General features: G+C 41.9%; 1 protein-coding gene across 2 annotated transcripts in view; it reads right to left on the reverse strand.

Annotated features, from left to right (window-relative positions):
• The window catches only part of LOC138372957 (sacsin-like), a 91771-nt gene that overhangs the window by 43549 nt on the left and 27078 nt on the right, over nucleotides 1-21144 (reverse strand). For both annotated transcript variants that reach the window (XM_069338908.1, XM_069338909.1), the window contains exon 4: nucleotides 15777-15887. In XM_069338908.1, the coding sequence (XP_069195009.1) occupies nucleotides 15777-15887 (111 nt within the window). The remainder of the gene's footprint in view (nucleotides 1-15776; nucleotides 15888-21144) is intronic.

Consider the following 21144-nt stretch of genomic DNA (forward strand, 5'->3'; position numbering starts at 1 on the left):
TAATTGGACAGACTTGATGCTAGGCAAGGAAGTGAATGAGATGTATGGCAAGTTTTGTGAAATATATGATAAAGGCACAAAAAAATTTATACCAAAACAGAGATGCAGAACTAGGAAACAGGATTGGTTCAATAGAAATTGCGAGAGGGCTAGAGACTGAAAGACACAAAAATGGAATCAATACAGGAAGAGGCCGAACCCCCAAACATACCAGCGATACAAAGATGCGAGAAACAACTACACGGCAGTGAGGAGAGAGGCAGAAAGAAATTTTGAAAAAGGGATTGCGGACAAATGTAAAACAGAACCAGGTCTATTCTATAAATTCATAAACAACAAATTGCAGGTAAAGGATAATATTCAGAGGTTGAAAATGGGAAATAGATTCACGGAAGATGAAAAGGAAATGTGTGAAACCCTAAACGAAAAGTTCCAAAGTGTGTTTGTACAAAATGAAATCTTTAGGGAACCAGATACAATAAGAATTCCAGAGAACAACATAGAACACATAGATGTGTCTAGAGACGAAGTGGAAAAAATGCTCAAGGAGCTCGGTAAGAACAAAGCAGCTAGCCCAGATGGCGTTTCACCATGGGTTCTGAGAGAATGTGCATCTGAGCTCAGCATTCCACTTCACCTGATCTTTCAGGCATCCCTGTGTACAGGAATCGTAGCAGACGGGTGGAAACAGGCTAACATAGTTCCAATCTACAAAAGTGGCAGCAGGGAAGACCCCCTCAATTATAGACCTGTATCATTGACAAGTGTAATAGTGAAAGTATTGGAAAAACTAATCAAAACTAAATGGGTAGAACACCTAGAGAGAAATGATATAATATCAGACAGACAGTATGGTTTTCGATCTGGAAGATCCTGTGTATCGAATTTACTCAGTTTCTATGATCGAGCCACAGAGATATTACAGGAAAGAGATGGTTGGGTTGACTGCATCTATCTGGACCTAAAAAAGGCTTTCGACAGAGTTCCACATAAGAGGTTGTTCTGGAAACTGGAAAATATTGGAGGGGTGACAGGTAAGCTTCTATCATGGATGAAAAATTTTCTGACTGATAGAAAAATGAGGGCAGTAATCAGAGGCAATGTATCAGAATGGAGAAATGTCACAAGTGGAGTACCACAGGGTTCAGTTCTTGCACCAGTGATGTTTATTGTCTACATAAATGATCTACCAGTTGGTATACAGAATTATATGAACATGTTTGCTGATGATGCTAAGATAATAGGAAGGATAAGAAATTTAGATGACTGTCATGCCCTTCAAAAAGACCTGGACAAAATAAGTATATGGAGCACCACTTGGCAAATGGAATTTAATGTTAATAAATGTCATGTTATGGAATGTGGAATAGGAGAACATAGACCCCACACAACCTATATATTATGTGAGAAATCTTTAAAGAATTCTGATAAAGAAAGAGATCTAGGAGTGGTTCTAGATAGAAAACTATCACCTGAGGACCACATAAAGAATATTGTGCAAGGAGCCTATGCTATGCTTTCTAACTTCAGAATTGCATTTAAATACATGGATGGCGATATACTAAAGAAATTGTTCATGACTTTTGTTAGGCCAAAGCTAGAATATGCAGCTGTTGTGTGGTGCCCATATCTTAAGAAGCACATCAACAAACTGGAAAAGGTGCAAAGACATGCTACTAAGTGGCTCCCAGAACTGAAGGGCAAGAGCTACGAGGAGAGGTTAGAAGCATTAAATATGCCAAAACTAGAAGACAGAAGAAAAAGAGGTGATATGATCACTACATACAAAATAGTAACAGGAATTGACAAAATCGACAGGGAAGACTTCCTGAGACCTGGAACTTCAAGAACAAGAGGTCATAGATTTAAACTAGCTAAACACAGATGCCGAAGAAATATAAGAAAATTCACCTTCGCAAATAGAGTGGTAGACGGTTGGAACAAGTTAAGTGAGAAGGTGGTGGAGGCCAAGACCGTCAGTAGTTTCAAAGCGTTATATGACAAAGAGTGCTGGGAAGACGGGACACCACGAGCGTAGCTCTCATCCTGTAACTACACTTAGGTAATTACAGAACACCCTTGACACAGGAACATGTACCCACACAACAGACACCACCACTTACGCACCGATCAGTGCGTAGGAACCGAGGAACACAGTGAAGGTGGGGCCCCAAACACAAGCACGAAACCTGCTTGATGGGGATCTAGGAGTTCTTCTACTCCCTAAGCCCACATGGGTGGACATACATAGGAGAGGGACAAGATGGGCAATCAGGAGCCGCCCTGTATGGGGCGAGAGGCCTCCTGCAGTCACCTAGGGGCTTGACGTCCGTATCGGGAGGTTCGGAACAAGACCTGCCACGTATGGGCCAATAGGCCTGCTGCAGGCACCCCTGTTAGTATGTTCCATGTACTCATGTACATATATACTCCCATTCGTACCCCCAAAAACGATCCAGCGCCTGGACGAAGGAGACGCCAGACCCCTTAAACTCACCTGCAGAACAGTGGCATGGAAGGGTCAAGACAATGTCACAAGGCAGGTGCCGCCCGAGGCAGCCAGGGTATCGTGCACCCGCAGCAGAGAACCGGGAGCACCACCCGCGGAAGCAGGCCAGAGCCACCCATGCAGAAGAGGAGGGGGAGAGGTGACGGAGGCGCCCCCTACCTAAAACGCAGGGAAAACCCAGCAACCTCCCCATAGCAGCATCACAGAACACCCCCCCCAGGAGCAACAGGGCACGGACTGCAGAATGAGACGAGCAAGAGGCAAAGCACTCTGGAGAAAATGGACGGAGAACCCCAGCACTAGTGCACACTGTCCGAACCAAAACAAACTCCCACGGTGCATGCGCAGGACACGAACGAAAATAGCCCAACAGGACGTATCCTGGCCGATTCGCTGAAGAGAAACAGCCCAACACACAGGAACAGAAGCCAAAATATTAAAAAAGGAGTAAGCAACGACACACATAGCCAGCTCATTAAGGAAACTAATGAACCAAATGGAATCCAACCGGGCCACCAGTAGCCCAATTGGGCTACAAGCAGCCCAACCTGGCATCTCGGACCAGGAATATAGAAGGAAAACGAGCAGCGCCAAGACACAACACGGAGAGAAGATACATGAACAAAAGACCGAGACAGGGCAGAAAACTCAAGAGGAAGCACGGAAGAGGATCAACAAGTCCTAGAAAGGACCGGAATGAAGCTGAACCGGCAGACAACAGGCGATCCAATAATACGGGAAGGAGCAAAAACCACCCAGAATCTACGAGAATACAGAAACAAGCACAAACGACGAAGGCACCAAAAAACCCAGTCACACCAGAAACCTAAAGTCAAGCAGAACCCCAAGAAGAGGGGAACATGACAGAGAAGTCTCGTCCCAAGTTAAAAGGGGTGAACAACGGAAAAGAGCACTCACCAACAGGGCGGAACCAACAGGCGAAAGGGACAAGGAACCAAGTCGGGGGAAGGGCCGATGCCCATCAACTCGTGCGGAGAGTAGGGAAGGAAAAACCCCACTCCATGCTACCGCAAGCCCCGCCCAGAGGGTTGAAAAAAACAGCGGGTTCCAATGGGGCCAGAGGCCCCCCAAGTTAGCCCTTCCCCAGCCCCGGGAACCCATACGGCAGGCCCCAAGGCTGAGCCGTCCCCCCAAAGTCCCAGCCTCAAGAAAAACTGGGGCAGCCGTGAAAAACACAAAGGAAGGGAGCATACTGGCAGACTCATACAACACGGCTGGAAGAACAGGCTCGAATGCCCCCATCGCTACCCTGGAAGGGGAATTCCCCAAGACCAACCGAATGTCTCAAAACCATGGTAAACCCTGTTGGAAAGTTTCCAACACTAATACATCATTTCTTGTATTACAATACATCATTATTGTATTAACCATAGTAATTACTAACTCTACTAATTTGTAGAACTAATTCAATTAATGTTTTTATTGCGACGCAATATTAGCCAAATTCTTCCCACAGTCTCAATGACGCCGGGAGGTAGCTACAGGCTAAAACATGAATCTCTCCACATTTAGTTTGCATCTAAACAGAGTTTAGTTAATTACATTCCCTTACTAAGGATAATCGTTTATTTAGTTAATTATTTACGAAGCATATTATTGCTTACTGAATTCGTTCATTTAGGTGCATTAACCCTTAAATTGCGCATCGCATCATATGATGCTTTGACCGACTTGCAGTAAATTGCGCATCGCATCATATGATGCTTTGGAGTACTATGCAAGATTTAAACGGCCCGCGAATACACGGGGTTCACCACTTGCCCATGGTGGCAGCAGTGAACTCTTATCTATCAGTTGTATACAGTTGATCCACCAGTTGGTATACAGAATTATATGAACATGTTTGCTGATGATGCTAAGATAATAGGAAGGATAAGAAACTTAGATGATTGTCATGCCCTTCAAGATGACCTGGACAAAATAAGTATCTGGAGCACCACTTGGCAAATGGAATTTAATGTTAATAAATGCCATGTTTTGGAATGTAGAATAGGAGAACATAGACCCCACACAACCTATATATTATGTGAGAAATCTTTAAAGAATTCTGATAAAGAAAGAGATCTAGGGGTGGTTCTAGATAGAAAACTATCACATGAGGACCACATAAAGAATATTGTGCGAGGAGCCTATGCCATGCTTTCTAACTTCAGAATTGCTTTTAAATACATGGATGGCGATATACTAAAGAAATTGTTCACAACTTTTGTTAGGCCAAAGCTAAAATATGCAGCGGTTGTGTGGTGCCCATATCTTAAGAAGCACATCAGCAAACTGGAAAAGGTGCAAAGACATGCTACTAAGTGGCTCCCAGAACTGAAGGGCAAGAGCTACGAGGAGAGGTTAGAGGCATTAAATATGCCAAAACTAGAAGACAGAAGAAAAAGAGGTGATATGATCACTACATACAAAATAGTAACAGGAATTGATAAAATCGATAGGAAAGATTTCCTGAGACCTGGAACTTTAAGAACAAGAGGTCATAGATATAAACTAGCTAAACACAGATGCCGAAGAAATACAAGAAAATTCACTTTCGCAAACAGAGTGGTAGACGGTTGGAACAAGTTAGGTGAGAAGGTGGTGGAGGCCAAGACCGTCAGTAGTTTCAAAGCGTTATATGACAAAGAGTGCTGGGAAGACGGGACACCACGAGCATAGCTCTCATCCTGTAACTACCCTTAGGTAATTGCACTTAGGTAATTACCTTCCTCAGGGCTCTTGTAAACAGACGCCATTTTTTTTTTAAATCGTGGGCCAAATTCCTGGGTGTTAGGGGCCTCAGTATTGAGTGAGCTACCAAGCCTGACACACGCAGCATGAGCTCACAGCACGGCTGTTCAGCTTGTGACCACAGCATCGCCTAAAAATGCCATAATATACTTGTTCATGCTATTATGTAGTGATGATATTATTACAGAAGACCCCTGACTGTGATAAAACTGACCAGGGAGTTCTGATAATAGCAGGATTGTGGTGATATTTAGCGTTGTGCTCCATGGAGGGAGGAGTAATGCTGTAGGAGGGAGGGTAGTGGCATTGTCTTCTGACTGTGTGTGGCCATCTTTTATTGACTGCACTCACCATACCAGCTTAGTGGTTCGCAATGGTGAACACAAATGTAGATACTTATATATAACGTGTGTATAGAGGGTATAAACAGCAAGAGGAGTAGGTTGGAAGCCGCCATTTAGGTTAGAGCTGTGGCGTCGTCTGCACGACTTATCATGTTGTTTACTGGTGACCACGATGGTCTTTGGGCACCATACCAGTTTACTTGTACAAGTATGGTGAATAAAACAGGTAGATACTTATATATAATGTGTTTATATAGCGTAATAACCTCACAAACAGTATTGTTGGAGGAGAAATATTAGTGCGCCTGGCCTTGAGGGCGGCAGCCACCAACTGACTGTGTGAGTAGCTACGTCTTTGTGCCTTTACTCACCATACAAGCTTAGATGTACAGTTATGATGAACAAAACATGTAAATACTTATATATAACGTCTGTATATAAAAGCAAAAACAGTATGGTGGGAGGAGAATGGTGGCAAATCAGGTGAGGTGAGGGAGGGAGGGAGTGGCAGCCAGTGGTGGGCTGCCACTGCCACTCAGCATACCAACTTAGTGGTTCATTATGGTGAACACGAATGTAGATACTTATATATAGCGTCTGTATATAGTGAATAAAAGCAAAAACAGTATTGTGGGAGGAGAATGTGGGTGAGTCAGGTGACTTGAGGGAGGGAGGAAGTAGCAGCCAGTGGCGGGCTGCCACTGGCACTGCCACTCAGCATGCCAACTTAGTGGTTCGTTATGGTGAACAAAACATGCAGATACAGTACTTATATATAACCTGTGTATATAGTGTAATAACCAACAAAGTATTTGTTCACTGTTTGATGAACATAATTGAATCAACAATATGCACACCATATTTTTGAGTACAGCGATGATCCACTCATTTTATTATATAAATATATCACACTACACACTATTGAATAATATTACAGCAAAAAACTATGAAAAATCAATCAGAGACATTGAAATAAATAGGTAATTATCTCTTTGTGGCAACTCCGGCCTGACAGCTGGGGAGTAACAGACTGCCTGGGACGCACGCCGAGTCAGCGCCTGTTTTTTGCCAGACTTCCCCGCCCTATAGCGGGCAATATATGCCACTTATAATTTTTTTATTATTTTTTCCCATGATAAGTGAACACAAATTAACAGGTTTAGAAGAAAAATTTATTATTATTTTTTTTTTTTTTTTTTGGTATGCGCCTGTGAGTGACACATGCTAAATAGCCAGGCGCCATTCAAGGGTTAACACTTTAGTGCGCGCGGCACTAGCTGGAAAAAAAAGCGGGTTGTGCGCGCGGCGTTCTGGGCGCTCAAGCGTAAACACAAAAAAGTTTATAATCTTTTCACGCTCCTAACATCAATTCTCGAGCTAGGTTTTTTATTTTGGTATCAATGCGTTGGCAATAAAATTCTCTACAAGATCATATGCATAAAATGTCACCCAAGCATTTGGTATCCAACCACGAAGTAAATAAACACGAAGATGACTCGCCGTGACACCCAAACAGGAAGTAAATGTTCATACTCTTTCGTTTGTTGCCAGCCTCACAGTCATCCTACAGCGCTTATTTTGATATCACTGAACTCGCAATAAAATTCCCCACCCAGACATATGCTTATCAATGTCTAATTATGGTATCGGGTGACCCACACGAGTGTGGGAACTGGGCGAAGCGTTATCCGTGATTTCAGCAGCGACGACACTGGTGTGATGCAGCACTTTGAATGCTTCTACTTATTTCACTGTCCTGACATTTTTTCTGGAGCTACGTATTTCATTTTTATAGCAATGTGTTCGCAATAGAAAGTTCTATAAGAACATGGGTAGAATTGGTCAACAGAGCGTCAAATAAATTTGCAGCGAATAAAATCTTACGCGTGTTTGTACCCGTGAGCGTCAAAAGTTTTTACTTTGCTCATGTTTTTCAAGTTTATACTTGTTTCACACCGTTTTTTTCTTTTGTATAGTGTTCTGAATAAAATTCCCTACACAGACATATGCATATCAAATACAATTCCTTGGAATTCACAGCTGTGGAGATGACGGAAAACACACAACCGGAACCCGCTCTTGACACTCCAACTCACACCCGCAACACCCACAAAAAAAGTTTCTCTTGTTTCGTGTATACTTACTTTAGTTTTCGTGCTACAGTTCTCATTTAGGTATCAAAATATTCCTAAGAAAATAGACTACAATACTGAAACAATCTAAGACAATTATGTGTACTTACCAAAGCAAAGACGATTGTAGTAAAATAAGTTGAGCATTTTATCTCCACTCCACCTCCTTCAGGTACTGATTCCTGAAGTTGCTCAACAGATGTTCCTAGGTGGAGTGAAGCTGCTGATGTGGGTGGTTATTTCTTGTCCACCCAATACACCCTTTTCCTGTGATAAGTGGTGTAACAAGGTATGACGCAAAGTGGAACATTGCATGTCTTGCACGCTATACCAGTTTCCTTCCTGATACCCGACTTTGAACACACTTCACACCTGCGACGTTTGGGGATTTTTACCAGCTCATGTTTCAATTTATAGTTCAGGCGAGTCTCTGCTATAACAACACGTCGCTGTTTTCTCTGGGTTGGCAATAAACTACTGTCTGAATCGTCGCTCTCACTCACTATTGTTTTCAAACACTAATGTGGAATATGAACTATCTTCATCAGATTCAGCTTCAGCACTAGGTGTAGACGTGAAGAGAGGGCGCCTTACACCCGACGGGCCAGGTGTTGACGGGTCAACAGCAGGATACACAGGACCAGTGTCATCATTTATGTCTGGAGCATGAACTAGATGTGGAGATGGTGTAGTTGTTGCAGGCCACTCTGCATTGTCAAATTTCAATAAAGACCAAATAGCAACTTCATGGAACTGGAGCAGAGTTAGTTTCCTTCGATCATCTGTGTTGGCCTTGTACAATGCATAAGCGTTTTGCAATGCCATTTGCAAGAAATAAAATGTTATTTTCTTGGTCCACTTGTGACATTTCCTGGCAAAATGGTAATACTTTACCATTTGATCAAAGTGGTCAACACCCTTCATGAACTTATTGTAGTCAACAATTGCCTGTGGTTTGTTCACCACAACCTGCTGTAGTCTTACTGTTCCATCTGCCCTGCGAACTCATTTTCTTTTCTGAACTTTCTTTGTGTCTGCATTGTGTAGGTTGGGCGAGGGGAGAGCCGAGGGGAGGCCGAGGGGAGAGAGATCCGATCGCTCCACGTGACAACAAAACAATGGGCCTGTCACGTGACCCAGTAGGCCAACGTGACTTGCGGCCTACCCGAGAGAACGGGAATTCCATGGCGCGGAGATTGAAACAAACCCCAAGTAAATCGGATTTAAATTGGATTTTTTACAAATATTTTAAACCGCACCGTAAATTTACGTCGTGATCCGACAAGCGGTTAGGGAAAATGCCCGTAATTCCAAGTCGAAAATCCAGGAAAGTGTTAACAACTACAGTGGAAAATATTGCAAAGTAAAACAATTCATATGATATTTCTTTATGCAGTCTTAATAAGCTGACTTGCATTGTGCAAAAATATATTGCACCTTAATACATCATTTAGTGACATAAGCACTCGTCACCAGTCCTTGTCTTCCCAATTAATTGCAAGTAAAAATAAAATACTTTAAGCTCGAGAATACTTTGAGCTGGCTGCATATGCATAGCACAGCCAGAGAGGAAGGAGTGTTACTTGCTTGCTGCCCGACTCCGACGAGCGACGCCATATTAGCAACATGTAAGAGAGAGAGACGACGCTACAGCAAAGCATTTGCTTAGTTTAATTATTCGTTATTACATTTACAAGAGCGTTGCCACGGTAAATTGGATATCAATAGCCGTGTCCAGGAACCAGAGTGATACCAAATCCTAAGTCAACGTCCTTCACACAGCAGCTGAGGACGAAGGATTGCATAGTTCTCTCCACCAACGGACATGCGGCTCGGCAACAATAAATTTTCTATTTGTTATACAGTGTGCACATTTAACATTTAGATTAGTTGTCATTAGGCCATTCAATTACAACAAAAATCCAGTACCCTGTACGTCTCTTCTTTAACAATATTCTTAATTTACATAGGAATAAATATTCCATTAATATCTGTAGACAAATTCTACAGTGATTGCTATATTCAGTAGGATTATTTCCTTTAATTTAGGATGTATTATTAATAATCAGGTAGAAAGTTTTTATAGTCTACTTGCCTTGCAGCAACCAAGTCCACGTCAAGCGAGGCACTAGGCTGTCCCACCTTGAGGCAACAATTTTGTCAGACGCAATACGTCGTCAGGAGTGTGGCAGTTAACTTCACACCTCTCGCAATTCACAGCTAAGCTGTATATGTTAATGTAGATACTAATAACATAGACATTTTAATGATCTCCCATTGAGATCCATGTTACTAATCACTTATTTATTTATTTATTTATTTATTTATTTAATTCATTTATTTATTTATTAATTTATTTATTTATATACAAGAAGGTACATTGGGTTTGAGAGAATACATAGCATAGTACTGTATTTACAATCTTGTAAAGCCACCAGTATGCACAGCGTTTCGGGCAAGTCCTTAATCTAACAGATAATTTTAAGTAGGTAAATTCTAGCAAAATTAATAAAATGATAACAGATACATTGCAAGAAAAAAAATGAGATGAGAGAGATTAGTAAGTATAGTAAAGCACATTGGTTTATTAAAGCTCTGATTGATTACATTGACAACTTGATTGGTAATTTAAACAAGATTAATAGACACCATACAGCAGATTGATAGCACATATAAGAAGACAGCAATGATCACAATGATAAAGATGTTCAGATTGGGTACATAAGGATTGGGAGATTGGGTAGCAATAGATACAGTGTAATTTTAAAGCAAAAGGTAAAAAACTATGAAGATGAAATTAGGTACTTTTTAGTTTTGTTTTTGAATGACGCAAAAGTTGGACAGCTTTTCAATTAATTAGGGAATGAGTTCCATAGACTGGGTCCCTTTATTTGCACAGAGTGTTTACACAGATTAAGTTTGACTCTGGGGATATCAAAGAGATATTTATTTCTGGTGTGGTGATAATAGGACATATTGCATCTGTCCAGGGAGAGTTTCAGAGCAGGATTTGCATTTAAGAACAGCTTGTAATATTAGTCTATCGTAGTATCTTGAGGTCCATTCGCCTCTAATTATTTTTGCCTAATTCTTGCAATTACTCAATTAATTTACTTCAGTGAACAAACCACACTGAAATGATGCCATGGATACAATAGTCTTTTGGCATATAACCCCCCTTTTCGGTGAGAGAATTTGATTCATAAATTACAGTCCCTTTAATATTCAATTAAATATTTATCAATAATATCCATAGGACACTAGTTCATGGATTTAATAGTAAACCACTTGCTTTACCCAGTTTCCACTTTTCCTTTAAAAAGTAGTGGTCCTTCGCAGCTATCGAAAATTAGCATCAATTTAAATGAATTACAGGAGTCAATTTTTCCCACAAACCCCGCTCCGACCCTGAACCTACAGATGGTAAAGACCCAGATGCAGGGAGGAAGGGGGGGGGGACCCGACAAGACTATCAACCAAAACGGGGCAGCCTCGGGGCTTCCGGGGAGCAAACAACCTAGTGCGTTGCCACCAAAATTTAACGTGCAATGCCCGTGCTGCCTGCACCCACTTAGTCAGCAAAAAACTGGGTAACCGAGCCACAACAAGCAACAAAACTCACAGGACCCTGGGCCGAAGGTGTCACCAACCCCACAGGCAGCTGACGGGGGCAAAATAGAGAGTGTCACCCCTGAGACAAGGGGACAGAGCAACCCTCAAACTCGCACAAAGCGAGGGAAGGACTCCGGGGCCACATCCATCGGGCCCACGCTTCCCCTAGGGATTTCCCAGGGTCCTGAGCATTTATTATATGAGGACTCATGCTCAGGTAATCCCAGACAGGGTACTGCTAACCAGCGCCCATGTCTACCAAACAACATTCTAAGAACTGAACCCCCGGGACGTGTACACTCATGGGGACCTAGCAGGGGGAACCACCAGAAGTCGGAAGAGAATCCAGTACAAAGGGGGCAAGAATCAAAGGCAGGGTCCCCCCACCAGGTAGACAAACAAAAAGGAAAAAGAAAACCCCCGCAAGAGGACAGTGTACCCAGGAGGAACAGAGCCGGCCGCTATGATTGGTGAAAACAAGCTGTGCAGTACCCTGCGCCCCTACCAGTGCAAACTGCCCCTTACCCTAAGGCGAACAAGGAAGACAACACCCCATCACACAAAGGGCGCCCGAAAACCAAAAAGTAGACAGCCTAGCAGAAGCAGGACCCAAGGAACTTGTGGAAGGTAACCCCAAGCCCCAAGGGCAATACTTACAGGGCACCTAGGGAAGGTAACCCTAGGCGCATGCAGCCCGAGTACTGGAGACTCACTCCCATCTCACACACCACCTAGAAGACAGACACCACACTCTAGGCACAGTGCTGAAACAACCACTGGAGCTGGAGCACACAACCGGTGGCTTTAGCATCAGTCGAAGAACTGATGGGTGGATAGCCGGCATGAGAGGTCTGGTCGGAGAGGTTTCTCCGGCAGAGAAACACCACAGAAAGGCAAAGCACAGCCCCCAGACAGAACCCCCTGGGAAACGGTCATAACAGACCGAAAACTGAGGGACAAGGTGTGGGAGCAAGCATAACAGCCAGAGACACTGAGCCCAAACCCAAAGGCCCAGACCCAAAATAGACAAAATGGGAAACCCGGTGTAAAATCAATACTCAAACGTTCCCAGAGGAACAGGAAACAGGCAGAAAACACCAGAAAAGCAAAGAAATGACAAAAGGAGAGTAAAACCCCTGAAAAAAGGTGAAAACTCACCAAAGAAGCTCACTCGCACACCCAAGCGCATGTAAACAAACTGCAACGCCGCCCTGGTGGCGACGCTGGGAAACCGGCAGACGAAAATGGCCGCCAGAACAGAGGGCTGTGACCGACACTAAAGATACGAAAACACGCCAGCAAAAGTGGGAAGCAAGCAGACTGGATGGGCGAAAAACTCCGCCCAAAAGCAGAAAACCCAGGCAGAGCACACCACCCCAGACTGCTAGCAGGCATCCCCCACAGCCCCGGGAACCAGCAACAGAGGCCCCCGGGGCAGAGCTGTCCTCCAAGCCCTCCGCCTTTAAAGAAAAGCAAGAGCCCATGGGAAAGGCAGCAAGAAAGGGCCGCTGGTAAGACCCAGAAGCCTTGGCAGGAGAAACAGGCTCGAAAACCTCCGTCCCCCAACCCAAACAGGGCAGCCCCCGAAAACCACCCAAGTCTCGGCCCCAACTAAACCCCGCCCCGACCCCGAAACCAGCAAATGGTCCGGAGCCGGAAACAGAGAGGGAAAGGGGCGAACAGCACCTAACCAAAACGGGGCGGCCTCGGGGCATCCAAGTGGGAAACCAACCTAGCATGTTGCAACAACCTAACCTAGCTTGAAACACAGATGTCGCCTGTACTCTGAACAGTAATAACATCAGGAGAGTACTGGAAAACAAGCAGAGAAAATCTCTCGCAAGACTCCGGGTCAAGGTGTCAGTGACCCAACAGGCAGCATGACGGATGTAAAAGTGGCGACTGTCACCCGGAGACAAGGGCACAGCAACCAACGATCCCGTACAAGATGCGTTGGAACCCGGAAGACACATTCAATGGTCCACTGAGCCCAGACAGGGGTTTCCAGGGCACGTAGGCTGACTGCTACGGGAAGCCCGGGCAAGGTGTTGCTAACCGGTTAAGAAACCCAAAAATAACAAGAGGGTAGAGGATAGCACTGACGTGTACAATCACGGGGGCCTAGCAGAGGGCTGCCAAACACTACCAGTGGAACTATAGCCACACTGGGCAGACCCCCACCAGGCAATTGAAAATAAAAACAAAAGAAAAACCCCACAAAAGTACACCGTCTTCAGAGGCAACAGGAACCGGTCGCTGCTTAGGTGGCAGGCCGCGCAACACCTTGACGCCCTAACCAGGACAATACCAATCCCTACCCAGGGCCAAACAAGTGCCCCAAGCCCGAGACAAATGCCGAGCAGCAAGAACCTCTACGGGAATGGTTCCTGAACGCCCCAGGGAAGATAACCCTGTTACGCAAGGGCAGTACTCACAGGGCGCTTAGGGAAGTCAGCCACTAAGCGCATGCAGCCCCGGCACTGATGAGGTACTGTACTCCTGGCCACCGCACAACACAACACACAGCAGTGAACGCCACATAAGGCAAACACCACCTAGGAAACTGAGGCCAGAGAAGCGTCTATCCCGGTTGACATTAGCTTACGAACTGAAGCTTGGCAGCCGGCGCAGTAGGTCCGGGGCTCCCCCCTCCCCCCTCTCGGGGCGGGGAGGGCTGCGCGGACGATCAGCGCGGCAGTAAAGTGTGATGTTTGCTTGTTTGCTTGTTTCCTTGGGATTGTAGGGAGTTTCTACCTCTCTGTTCGGTTTTTTGTTTTAGTTTTTTACCATGTGGGGTTTGTTTTGTCATGCCTACCTTTCTGGGTGCCTGACCCCGGTCGATCAACCCGTCCTCTTAAAAATAATGTCACTTTTGGCTCGTTTGCGCGCTATGGCCAAATTTGGACGTAATTTGAAATGAAATTGACTCACAAAAGTGACGTACTGTTCCGTTTTCTGTTTGAGTTGTCCGGCTTACTCGGCAAGCTTAGAAGAAGCAACTTTCCATTAACGTTTTTCATACCTTTTGAAACTTTATGAGAATTTCCTGCCCACCTAACCTATCAGAGGACCCTTAACTTACTGTTGTTGAAAAAAAATCCCAAATTTATTTTCATTTTCAAATTACATCCATATTCGGCCATACGGGCAAACGGCCAAAAGCGACGTTCTTTTTAAGAGGACGGGTTGGGTCAATGGCAGATAAGAAAAACCCCAACCACTAGGGGGTTTTCCAGTGCCATTGCTCCTTGAAACCTCTCTGAAGGGGCCAGGTTCTGGCGCTGGTCCCTGGTAGGTCTGAACTCCTTAGCTAATGTCCAGGTCTAATATAACATACATTAGCCCGATAAGCTCCAGGGAGCTGTAGGGGCTCCCCACAGAAAAAGATGAAAACAGAAAAACAATCACTGCCTTATGTTATAATGGAAAGGGACTCTCCTTCCAAACACTAACACCTCTCCTCCTCCTCGCAATCTTCCATATGCAACAAGAGTCATCAATAAAGGTAAGCAATAACTTGTACATACTGTACTTTAGTACTAAGGATTTGGGTGAATTAGGTATAAAATTTACTTTGAAGTTAATTTTTTGGGGAGTGTGGAACGGATTAATTCAATTCCCATTATTTCTTATGGGAAAATTAGTTTCGACTTACGATATATCTCTAGGAATGGATTATCATCGTACGTGGAGGCCCCACTGTACTGAACAATTTGGTGGATGTTGATTCGGAAAATGTCTTCAAAATGTCAAATTTAACACAAACAAGGAGCAACAGTTTCAAGCTCAACAAGCCACAATGTAGGACTGAGAAAAGATGCTTTTTTACCCACAAGGTTATAAACCCATGGAACAACCTACCCATCAAAGCTGTAAATGCCATGACTGTTGAATTTCAAAATCCAACTGGAAAAGATTATCAAGGCAAATGGGGGGACTTTGACAAGCCACCCGGTTCCTGTCCTAGTCGAGGCCACTTGTGTTAGTGGCCCACAGGTAAATTCAGGGGTCACCATCCTGGGACCTCAGGTGTCACCATCCTGGGACCTCAGGTGTCACCATCCTGGGACCTCAGGTGTCACCATCCTGGGACCTCAGGTGTCACCATCCTGGGACCTCAGGTGTCACCATCCTGGGACCTCAGGTGTCACCATCCTGGGACCTCAGGTGTCACCATCCTGGGACCTCAGGTGTCACCATCCTGGGACCTCAGGTGTCACCATCCTGGGACCTCAGGTGTCACCATCCTGGGGCCTCAGGTGTCACCATCCTGGGGCCTCAGGTGTTACTGAATTAGTTTTAAAAATTTAACTAGTTCAGAGTTTTTCTCTTATGGTCATATACCTCCTCTATACAATTTCGCATATATCATATAGTCATATGAAAACTACAAAATAAATGTGCAGTCAGTAATATTTGACTTACCTTAAGAAATCTTTGAACAGCATTATGAGCGCTGGGGCACTGTACTTGTCGTGTATCGTGCAAGACTTCAACAACTGTTGCTCCAGCATCTTCAGCATTTTGCACCAATTCCTGCAGTGGTACAAGATTGTTCGTAGTTATTTTAAATCTGAATTTATATTTAAAATTCCTTGTAAAAGGGTATTACTATTATTCAGTGAAGTTTAAACCATTTTAAACTGTTAATGACCTTTTATTTCATTTTTGCCAATAATGTGTATTACTGTACAGTATTACAAAAAATTATTACTTTTCATACAATTCAAAAGTTTTGCAATACTGTATGTATTATATATTTAAGCCACTAAGAACACACATATTAATTTAGGCACAGTATCCTTTAAAAGTATTAACCGTAAAGTACCCCTTCATGAAATATATGTAGTAAGGGTAAACTAATTTACAGGCAGCTGTGTGTAATTACCTAAGTATTCACCTAGTTGTATTCACCTAGTTGTATTTGCAAAGGTTGAGCTTTGCTCTTTCGGCCCGCCTCTCAACTTCCAATCAACTGTTTACTAACTACTTATTTTTTTCACCCCAGGAAGCAGCCCATGACAGCTGACTAACTCCCAGGTACCTATTTACTGCTAGGTAACAGGGGCATTCAGGGCGAAAGAAACTTTGCCCATTTGTTTCTGCCGAGTGCGGGAATCGAACCCGCGCCACAGAATTACGAGTCCTGTGCGCTATCCACCAGGCTACCTGGCCCCTAAGAGTAATTACCTAAGTGTAGTTACAGGATGAGAGCTACGCTCGTGGTGTCCCATCTCCCCAGCACTCTTTGTCATATAACGCTTTGAAACTACTGACGGTTTTGGCCTCCACCACCTTCTCACCTAACTTGTTCCAACCATCTACCACTCTGTTTACAAAAGGGAATTTTCTTATATTTCTCCGACAGCTTTGTTTCGTGAGTTTAAATCTATGACCACTTGTTCTTGAAGTTCCGGGTCTCAGGTCTCAGGAATTCTTCCCTATCAATTTTATCGATTCCTGTTACTATTTTGTATGTGTGTGTGTGTAATTACCTAAGTGTAGTTACAGGATGAAAGCTACGCTCGTGGTGTCCCGTCTTCCCAGCACTCTTTGTCATATAATGCTTTGAAACTACTGACGGTCTTGGCCTCCACCACCTTCTCACCTAACTTGTTCCAACCGTCTACCACTCTGTTTGCGAAAGTGAATTTTCTTATATTTCTTCAACATCTTTATTTGTAATTACCTAAGTGTAGTTACAGGATGAGAGCTACACTCATGTTGTCCCGTCTTCCCAGCACTCTTTGTCATATAACGCTTTGAAACTACTGACGGTTTTGGCCTCCACCACCTTCTCACCTAACTTGTTCCAACCATCTACCACTCTGTTTGCAAAAGTGAATTTACTTATATTTCTTTGGCACCTTTGTTTAGTTAGTTTAAATCTATACCTCTTGTTCTTGAGGTTCCAGGTCTCAGGAAATCTTCCATACAAGGAAAAGTTCTTTAAAAGAAAATGCCATACAGGTATTTTTGTTCAAACAAAACAATACCTGTATTGTTTTGTATGTATCAAAACAATACCCATATCAAAACAATACCTTGAACAAAAATACCTGTATAATACATAAAACCCAAGATGCAAGAAGATTACAAATTTTGAAGCAATTCACATAAGAATAGAACAACCTACTATGAACACCCAAATCACACAACTATTTACTCTACCCACCATGAGAGTAAGGACAAGACCAGAACATAACGATGCCAACACAGAAGATACTGTTCAACATTACACCTGATTAATCTTTGTATGTAGATAATAGCTGCCTCGTATGGGCCCAAAGGCCTTCCGCAGCTACCTCTATTCTTATGTTCTTATGTTTCACCCCCCATTTATCCCTTATGTATCCCCCATGTTTTCACCTTTATTGTCTTATCACCTAAACCAGTGCGGGTATAAATCAACCAGTTCTGAAAATTCTTTTCACTTGAGAATGAACCATGGAGGTTCGAAACGTGCAAATTGTATGAATAAGTGTAGTACATTCTATAGTAATTCACTTCTTTTCTTCACCTTGAAATTACGAAAACGAGTTTTGGAGAACTCCTCTTTCAGCTAAGCCCTGATGCTAAGAAAATAGTTAGAGGGATAGAAGCCCTAAATCAGAAGATAGTAAATACAGAATATGCAGTCATATTCAATGAGACACATATATATATATTATATATATATTATATATATATTATATATATATTATATATATATATATATATATATATATATATATATATATATATATATATATATATATATATATATAACTGAAAACTCACACCCCAGAAGTGACTCGAACCCATACTCCCAGAAGCAACGCAACTCGTATGTACAAGACGCCTTAATCCACTTGACCATCACGACCGGACAAAATGAGGTGATAGCCGAGGCTATTTGAACCACCCCACCGCCGGCACTCGGATAGTTATCTTGGGCATAGCATTTTACCAAATCACCTCATTCTTTGGGGCACACGTGAGGAACACAAATGCGAACAAGCCTGAATGGTCTTGCGAATGCGAAAGCCTGAGTTTTCAGTTGCATATTGTCCTGGGGACCATTCAGGCTTGTTCGCATATATATATATATATATATATATATATATATATATATATATATATATATATATATATATATATATATATATATATATATTATATATATATATTATATATATATATATATATATATATATATATATATATATATATATATATATATATATATTATATATATATATATATTATATAAATATATATATTTATTATATATATATATATATATATATATAATATATATATATATATATATATATATATATATATATATATATATATATATATATATATATATATATATATATATATATATTGGTAGCAGTCTTTCCTGTAGACATATATATTATTAAATATGACCGAAAAAGTAAGATTAATAATTCTAACACAAATTTTCTCGATCATTCTTATGTTTCTTTTCACTGTTGATGGTAATTGAAAAATCAATTCTCCAAAATTCATATTTATTTCTAGTCTGACGCAACACTTGAACGCATTTCGTAATAACTTATTACATTTTCAAAGACTTTTAGTTTACACACACACAACTATAACCTGCAAACACTAAACAGAGTTCTTACTTATGCTCTGATTTAAACAGCTTTCATTTTTCATTTTATACCCGCATTTTGGGTGAGGTGATATGTTACAACAGTTTTGGATGAGGTGAATAAAACTTTCAACACAGGACAGAACACGAAACAATGGGTATTAATTGGGTAAATTGAAGGTAAGAATGGAAGTAACTGCAGAGGGCCTATTGGCCCATATTTCTTGATGCTTCTATATTGGAGCGGAGTCTTGAAGTGGGTAGAATATAGTTGTGCATTAATTGGCTGTTGATTGCTGGTGTTGACTTCTTGATGTGTAGTGCCTCGCAGATGTCAAGCCGCCTGCTATCGCTGTATCTATCGATGATTTCTGTGTTGTTTGCTAAGATTTCTCTGGTGATGGTCTGGTTGTGGGAAGAGATTATATGTTCCTTAATGGAGCCCTGTTGCTTATGCATCGTTAATTGCCTGGAAAGAGATGTTGTTGTCTTGCCTATATACTGAGTTCTTTGAGGTTTACAGTCCCCAAGTGGGCATTTGAAGGCATAGACGACGTTGGTCTCTTTTAAAGCGTTCTGCTTTGTGTCTGGAGAGTTTCTCATGAGTAGGCTGGCCGTTTTTTTGGTTTTATAGTAAATCGTCAGTTGTATCTTCTGATTTTTGTCTGTAGGGATAACGTTTCTATTAACAATATCTTTCAGGACCCTTTCCTCCATTTTATGAGCTGTGGAAAAGAAGTTCCTGTAAAATAGTCTAATAGGGGGTATAGGTGTTGTGTTAGTTGTCTCTTCAGAGGTTGCATGGCGTTTCACCTTCCTTCTTATGATGTCTTCAACGAAACCATTGGAGAAGCCGTTGTTGACTAGGACCTGCCTTACCCTACAGTTCTTCATCGACTTGCTTCCATCCTGAGCTGTGGCTGAGAGCACAGTCAACATAAGCGTTAACAACACTACTCTTGTACCAATAAGGAACATATAATCTCTTCCCACAACCAGACCATCACCAGAGAAATCTTAGCAAACAACACACAAATCATCGATAGATACAGCGATAGCAGGCGGTTTGACATCTGCGAGGCACTGCACATCAAGAAGTCAACACAAGCAATCAACAGCCAATTAATGCACAACTATATTCTACCCATTTCAAGACTCCGCTCCAATATAGAAGAATCAAGAAATATGGGCCAATAGGCCCTCTGCAGTTACTTCCATTCTTACCTTTAATTTACCCAATTAATACCCATTGTTTCGTGTTCTGTCCTGTGTTGAAAGTTTTATTCACCTCATCCAAAACTGTTGTAACATATCACCTCACCCAAAATGTGGGTATAAAATAAAATGAAAGCTGTTTAAATCATAGCATAGTAAGAACTCCGTTTAGTATTTGCAGGTTATAGTTGTGTGTGTGTAAACTAAAAGTCTTTGAAAATGTAATAAGTTATTACGAAACGCGTTCAAGTGTTGCGTCAGACTAGAAATAAAAAATGAATTTTGGAGAATTGATTTTTCATTTACCATCAACAGTGAAAAGAAACATAAGAAATATTGAGAAATTTCGTGTTAGAATTATTAATTTTACTTTTCGGTCATATTTAATAATATTAATATATATATATATATATATATATATATATATATATATATATATATATATATATATATATATATATATATTTATATATGTCGTACCTAATAGCCAGAACGCACTTGTCAGCCTACTATGCAAGGCCCGATTTGCCTAATAAGCCAAGCCTTTCTGAATTAATTTATTTCCTCTATTTTTTTTCTTATGAAGTGATAAATCTACCCATTTCATTATGTATGAGGTCAATTTCTTTTTTTTGGAGTTTAAATTAACGTAGATATATGACCAAACCTAACCAACCCTACCTAACCTAACCTAACCTATCTTTATAGGTTAGGTTAGGTTAGGTAGCCGAAAAAGTTAGGTTAGGTTAGGTTAGGTAGGTTAGGTAGTCGAAAAACAATTAATTCATGAAAACTTGGCTTATTAGTCAAATTGGGCCTTGCATAGTAGGCTGATAAGTGAGTTCTGGCTACTAGGTACGACATATATATATATATATATATATATATATATATATATATATATATATATGTCGTACCTAATAGCCAGAACGCACTTCTCAGCCTACTATTCAAGGACCGATTTGCCTAATA

This window comes from Procambarus clarkii, chromosome 40 (assembly GCF_040958095.1).
Source record: "Procambarus clarkii isolate CNS0578487 chromosome 40, FALCON_Pclarkii_2.0, whole genome shotgun sequence".
Lineage (NCBI taxonomy): Eukaryota > Metazoa > Arthropoda > Malacostraca > Decapoda > Cambaridae > Procambarus > Procambarus clarkii.